The sequence below is a fragment of the Chinchilla lanigera genome, unplaced genomic scaffold (genome assembly GCF_000276665.1).
Source record: "Chinchilla lanigera isolate Chin_1 unplaced genomic scaffold, ChiLan1.0 scaffold00152, whole genome shotgun sequence".
NCBI classification, from domain to species: domain Eukaryota; kingdom Metazoa; phylum Chordata; class Mammalia; order Rodentia; family Chinchillidae; genus Chinchilla; species Chinchilla lanigera.
In genome coordinates, this window is record NW_004955553.1 from 2,075,682 (window position 1) to 2,083,057 (window position 7,376).

The window sequence follows — 7,376 nt, forward strand, 5'->3', positions numbered from 1 at the left end:
TTTTTTTTTTTTTTTCCTTTCTTTTGTCTTTGAGACAGAATCTCACTTTGTAGTTCAGGCCATCCTTGAATTTTGTATCCCAGGCCTACCTTAAACTCACAGTGACATTCCTGCCTCAGTCTCCCACGTACTGAGATCACAGGCAGGACCCACAGTGCCCAGCCTACATACAGTATACTGGAGACACTATTTTTTTGTTTTGTTGTGTTTGTTTTTTTGAGATAGGGTCTTGCTCTGCAGTTCAGGCTGGCCTTGAGCTCACTCTGTAGCCCAGGCTGGTCTCAAACTCGCAACGATCCTCCCGCCTCAGCCTCCCAAGTGCTAGGATTACAGGAGTGTGCCACCATGCCTGGCTGGAGACACTATTTATAGTAGTTTTCTTTTTTTTTTTTTTGGTAGTACTGGGATCAAACTCAGGGTCTTCACATTGAGCTACATCACCAGCCCATTTTATTTGTTTATTTTGTGGTACTGGGCATTGAACTTAGGGCCTTCATACTGAGCTACCTACCTAGTCTCATTTTTAATTTTTTTTTTATTATTTAGTTATTATTTTTTGTTTTTTTGAGACAGGGTCTCGCTATGCAGTTCAGGCTGACCTTGAGCTCACTTTGTAGCCCAGGCTGGCCTCAAACTCACAACAATCCTCCTACCTCAGACTCCCGAGTGCTGGGATTACAGGCATGTGCCACTATGCCTGCCTAATATTTATTTTAAATACATAACATCTCACTCATATATTTATTTAGGTATTCCTCTTTGATTGACCATCTATGGCTTTTTTGTTAAGGTTTTGTTTTTTGAGACAGGGTCTTGGTGTGTAGTGTTGGCTAGCCTCAAACTCACCATGTAGCCCAACTGACCTAATTTACAGCGATCCTCCTGCCTCAGCCTCCCCAGTGCTGGGATTACAGGCATGTACCATGATGCCACCCAACAGTAATTCTGCTTCACTTTCCCCAATACGGGGGATTACAGTGGGTACCATCATGCCCAGTCTATTTCAGTAGCTGTTTTGATTGTTACAAATATATATATATATAGAAATACAAGCTGGGTGTGGTGGCACACGCCTGTAATACCAGCACTTGGGAGGATCATTACAAGTTTGAAGCCAGCCTGTGCTACAAAGTGTGCTCAAGGCCAGCCTGAACTGCATAGCAAAACCCTCTCCTTTTTTTTTTTGGTACTGGGAATCGAACTCAGGACCTTGCACTTGCCAGGCAGGTGCTTGTGCCATTGAGCTGCATCCCTGGCCAGAGGCCTTGTCTCAAAGAAACAAAATATATATATATTATACAGATATATGATACAGGTAGTATATTAACAGTGGTAATTTTGCCATCTAGGGGACACAAGGATTATCTAGATACATTCCCGGATGTCATCTCCTTTGAGGGGTGTTATTCACCTGTAATGAGTAGAAACTAGGGATTTTGTTAAACAATTTACAACTAACTGGGTTATGTTGTAAATACTCTATAATCCCAGCTACTTGGAGACTGAGGCAGGAGAATTGTAAGTTCAAGACCAGCCTGGGCAATTTAGAAAGATTTGTCTGACAAAAGGGGTGAGGGTTGGAGATATAGCTCAGTGGCAAGTGTGAGGTACTGGGTTCAATCCCTAGTACTACCAAAATTGAAAGTGAAACAGAAAACTCTACATCTTACATTGTAGAATTATGAAGTCCAAACTATCAGTACTGTAGCGATTGGGAAATTTCTATTTCATTCTTTTGTTATATAGTGCACATAGTGAAATGCACATACCTTTTGTGTCTTTAAATTTTTGAAAAATTTTCAGGATGGGACTGCCTGGGTCAAAGTACACACGTATTTGTATGATTCCTGTTAATAGATTTTTACCTTGTTTTCCAAAATAATTATCTCTTGAAATGATTTTCTGCAGGCTAGGGGACATTAGTTTTATTAGCATGCAAGAAAATGTATCCACTTCACACTACATGGGCTACTTTTTTTTTCTTTTGTCTTTTTGAGACAGGGTCTAGCTATGCAGTTCAGACTGGTCTTGAGCTCACTTGTGTAGCCTAGGCTGGTCTTGAACTCACAACGATCCTCCTGCCTCAGCCTCTTGAGTGCTGGGATTACAGGCATTGCCACTATACCTAGCTTCAATGTCTTTAAAAAATAGGGTCTTCTATAAGTTGCAAGGCCCAGGCTAGGCTTGAATTTGAGATCCTTCTGCCAAACCCTCTCAGAGTATTTGGATGACAGGCATATGCCACCATTCCTGGCTTGTTTATTTTTCCAGTAATATTCTTTTAGGATTATATAAAAAAGCAAGCCGGGCGTGGTGGCACACGCCTGTAAGCCCAGTACTTGGGAGGCTGAGGCAGGAGGATCGTTGCGAGTTCGAGACCAGCCTGGGCTAGGAAGTGAGCTCCAGGCCGACCTGAACTGCATAGCTAGACCCTGTCTCAAAAAGACAAAAAGAAAAAAAAAAAAAAACCATGATGCGGGCCAGCAGGAATATAGCTCAGGGGCACAGCGTCTGCCTGGCAAGCACCAGGTTCTGAATTCAATTCCCTGTTCCAAAAAGAAAAAAAAATGCATAAAATACTTCACTGAAACCCCATTCTCTGAAGTGCATTGAGAGGCTAAAGTTCTGTACACTGAATAAGTCAATATATAGAATACTATTACTTAGCTGTAATTTCCCTTGTCCTCACTCCCACGTACTAGGGATCGAACCCAGGGCCTTTGCACTGAACTACACCCCCAGCTTCCCTCTCCCTCTCTCCCTCCGTCTCCGTTTGGAAATAGGTTTTTCTAAATTCTCCAGAATCCTCCTGCGTCACCCTTCCGTGTAGTATGAATTCACTTTCTCCCTTTCTTTCCTTTTTTTTTTTTTTTTTGTTTCTTTGTTACTGGGGCTTGAACCCAGAGGCTAATCCATACTAGGTAAGCAAAGTTACCGCTAAACTACATTCCCAGCCCTCAAGGACTTACTTTTTTTTTAGGACTTACTTTTAAATTATGAATTAAATTCGTTCAAAAAGTTCCTTAATTGGAAATTCAGGCCCAGTACTATCTTTGTTGTGTATGCTACTCAAAGCACAAACAACTTCATGCCTTGCAGCTGTCCAAGCATGTTTGACTTTTCCAAACAAGGCCAGGGATTCCCTCCTTTGAGCGCTTTGCTCCCCTTTCCCTCGACAACAAAACCAGTGTGTAGTTAGGCAAGCCCAGCTGTCTCGATTTCACAGTTGCTTCTGCTGCATCAACTCTGTCCGCGTGCTCGTGCTTTGGGTGGGAGTGGCGGCGACAGCATTGAAACACACGGCTGTTCGTTGTACCCTTTCGGGTCCAAGCAGCGGCTACGAAGACGCTAAGGCAGAGGCCAGAACGGAGCGAGAACAGATCCCATCAGGAGGCAGGGGCTCACAGAACCCCGGCCCTCGCTAAATCCAGCGGGACAGCGGCAGCGCCGGCGCACGCATGCGCAACCGCAGCGCCCCGCCCCGTGCGCGCCTCCCTGCTCCCGCCGGCTCTGAGGGCCTTCTCCGGGCCTGGCGCGGGGCTGTCTGCGGCGCCGCCTGATCTAGCGAGAAAGTCGTGTGAGGGTAGCCTTCTCCTGTGCTTTTTTTCCTTGACGTGCTATCCAGGCCAGAGAGGAGGGACACACGTGGAAGCCTCAGGAGGACGAATCGTGGCTGAGGGGAAGGCCTCTGCAGAGTTGGGCGAATCGGACCTGCAGGCACTACCGGGGGCGCCAGGGCGGAGGTCCTCTCTCGTAGCTGTCCTAAGGGCGGGAGGCCGGAGCCGGGAGTGTTAGCAGCTCGGCGAGGTCCGGGGCCCGACATGGAGGAGCTGGATGGGGACCCGGCGGTTACTGTAAGGGCGCTGTGAACGGGCTTGTTTGTCTTCGCACTGCGAGTACGGCGTCTGCTCTGTCACTGCAGGCTTGTCTCTTTCCTTGCTATGATCTCGTCTCCTCCTTCCGCTCAGTTGCCGGCCTCCAGAGGTTTCTGCATTAACGAGGAGCTAGGTGCAGCTGGTAGCAGTCGCTGGGGTCCTGCTGCTTTGTGTTCTCGCAGACCTCCAGCCCGGAGGTTTCTCTCCGCCCCGCCCCCTCCCTTGTCTTCCCAGCCTTTCTGTTCCCCTTTTTTTCTTTTGGGGCATTAGAGGGGACTCAGATCAAGCAGAATTTTTTTCTTTTCAGCCAAACTAAGCTCCCCATCGTAGCACCGTGAGCTTGACTTCTGCCCGTCGTGCTCTGTTGGCTTAAGGTTTATTAAACAAATTTGTTCTCTTGGAGGACTCTTCCTGTTTTTATTACCCTGTGTTTGCTTTGAGTTCTAAAGATTGTACATATATCAGATGTACTTGGTCTGTGGTGAAGAAATTCGTAGGCTTTAGATAGGACAGACATGTGCTCGCTCCCTAGAATACTTTTCTCTTCCTTGCTTTACCTCCTGCTGTTTTTTCAAATGAAAGCTCCAGCAGACTCAGCAAAACCATCCCCGGACTTCTAGTAGGTCAAATATGTGCAAATACAGGCTTTCAGAGTTCTGCATCTCTTAGCTCTCTGTACTTTATAAACCCCACTTAAATGGTAAATTATTCTGAGTGTGCTTTTTTAAAAATTTTGGTGTGTTGGGAATTGACCGCAGGCCCTTTGTCCTGAGCTACATCCCAAGCCCTCTTAAAAAATTTCTATTTACTTTGACACAGGGTGTTGCTAGATTGCCCTAGGCAGGCTTGCAGTCTTCCTGTTTCAGCCTCTCAGAGTGCTGGGATTATAGGTGTGCGCGATCATGCCTGGCCCATGTATTTTTCTTTTTTGAGAAAAAGAATTGGTGTATCACAGTCACTGGCACTTTCTCAACCTACATGTCAGAACTTTGGTGGGGGGAACTTTTCAGCACCGGCACCCTGTCCAGCTCCAAGCCTTACTTTGATATTGAGCTGTGATTTACAAAAGGAATGAAGATGCTCTAAACTGATGTCTATACCCAGTAGTGAAGTACTGAGTTGGCATTAGGGAGACCATATGGAAAGCTGGTTGGCACTGTGTGTAGTCTCAAGGGCATTATCTTGGTAGAGCTCCGTATTCTAGGGTCTAAATTACCACTCCTGTACAAGTTCAAACTGTTTTTAGACAGCTGCTCTCATGACACATAATGGCATGTTAGTAGTTGGCACATTTAAGGATGATCAAGTATAGATTCAAAGACAGTAATCATTTTTTTTGTTCTGGATTTTTGCTTTTTTTTTTTTTGGTCTTTTTGAGACAGGGTCTCCATATGCAGTTCAGGCTGGCCTTGAGCTCACTTTTAGCCCAGGCTGGTCTCGAACTTGCAGTGATTCTCTGCCTCAGCCTCCTGAGTGCTGGGACTACAGGCATGGGCCACCATGTCTGGCTCTCCAGCTCTTCAAAATTTTAAAAATATTTCTAAAATTTTAAATGTTATTTTTATGGGGCTGGGGATTTAGCTCAGCGGCGCAGCGCCTGCCTGGCAAGTGCGAGGTTGTGAGTTTGATTCCTGGTACCGGGAAAAAAAAAAAGTTATTTTTATGAGTGTGTGTGGTGAGTGCAGGTACTGGGGATTGAACCCAAGCCCTTTGCACTGAGCTATATTGCCCTAAATTGCCCTGGCTGATCTTTTCTTTCTTTCTTTTTTTTTTTTTTGTCTTTTTGAGACAGGGTGTGGCTATGCAGTTCAGGCTGGCTTTGAGCTCACTTTGGAGCCCAGGCTGGTCTCGAACTCACAATGATCCTCCAGCCTCAGCCTCCTGAATGTTGGGATTACAGGCACCACACCCGGTTGACACCACACCCAGCTTATATTTACATTATCATTTATTTTAAGTATTAATGTTAATAATATTATTTATTTACTTGATTTTTGGTTTTGGTTTTTGGTACTGGGAATTGAACTCAGGATGTTGCCAGGCAGGCACTTATGTTGCTGAGCTCTATCCTCAGCATGTTTTTCTGTGTTTTGAGACAGGGTTGCACTATATAGCCCAGGCTGGTCTCAAACTGGTGGGGATTCTCCTGCTTCAGTTTCCCAAGACAGGCATGCACCACCTTGTCTGGCTTAATTTACATATTTTATTCAGAAAAGTTTATATCAGTATAGTGAAACTAAATGTTAGAGACAGTGGATGTCAGTTTAGATATCATCTTTATTACAGAGATATGGAAATGAGTTGCATGATAAAAGATTTGAGAATGTCAGTGGAATGGGCAGTGTCATGCAGTGCCATTTCAACAGAAATTTATTTCAGTGTACATACTAAGAATGTCACCGTCTCTTAATAAGAAATAATGCTTGTTGTCTAGAACTACTTCGGTGCCCCTGTATTCTGGGAGAACTCATCACTGACTTTCACACTAACTGGCCGAATCTTCATCCTTTCCTTTAGAGTCAGATCCCACAGCTACTACAGTTGCTTGCAGTACTTTTCCTTGGATTTTTCTGGAAGCATAATGCCTTTTCCTTAGTGGGGACAGTTTCAGCTGTATTTTCAACAGATAATCTGACAAACAGCAGGAGGAACTTTCTAACCACCTGTTCTGTTCTGGCTGTGGCCTAGGCAGTTCGGATTTCACTCTTGGGCCACTCCTGCAAGGAGAGACCCACTGTCTGGCCCTGGGGACATAGCTGAGATTGTGAATTTCTACCTTTTTTTTTTTTTTTAAAGTAACAGTTCAATTCTTTTTTTTTGGTACTGGGAATCAAACTCACGACTTTGCGCTTTCCAGGCTGGCACTTATGCCACTGAGCTATATCCTCGGCCCATCAATTCTTTATTTCTGACTTCTTTTTCTGAACCACAGATCATTAAATTACAGTGTAAGAATTGGTTATGGTGTAGCTTTCCTTTTCATTAACACCTGAGCTGGGCAGACTGGGTTGAAGTGCCCAGCAGAGCCTGCTTGCTTATTCAGGGCGGTTAGTATCCAACAGCCAGGCTGTCCCAGCGACACACAGGTGTGTGCATTGATTAGCACTTGTTAACTTTCCTGATGACTGGTTTTTAGGATTATACTTGCATGTTGATTGAAAAGCAATGCCTTCAGTAGGAATAATTGTTTCTGTGCCTTATTTTTTGCCAGTTGATTCCAGGTGTGAATTCCAAGAAGCAAATATGCTTTGACTGGGGTCCTGGAGAGATGTTGGTCTGTGAAACGGCCTTCAATAAAAAAGGTAGTTTTTCTTTTCTTCCATATTATTTATCTTGGGGCTGGGGATTTAGCTCAGTGGCAAAGCGCCTGCCTGGCAAGTGCAAGGTTGTGAGTTCAATTCCTGGTACCAGAAGAAAAACAAAAAAACATATTATTTATCTTGCTACATTTGGTTATCTGTCTCCCTTGTTTTGCTTTTTCCTTTTCCTTTTCCTTTTTTT

General features: G+C 44.6%; 1 protein-coding gene across 1 annotated transcript in view; it reads left to right on the top strand.

The window, feature by feature from the left end:
* Nucleotides 1-3,736: 3,736 nt before the first annotated feature.
* The window catches only part of Nup85 (nucleoporin 85kDa), a gene marked incomplete in the record, with an annotated part of 28,477 nt that continues 24,837 nt past the window's right edge, over nucleotides 3,737-7,376 (top strand). The window contains 2 exon segments of the mRNA XM_013508631.1: nucleotides 3,737-3,854; nucleotides 7,087-7,177. Of these exon segments, the coding sequence (XP_013364085.1) occupies nucleotides 3,822-3,854; nucleotides 7,087-7,177 (124 nt within the window).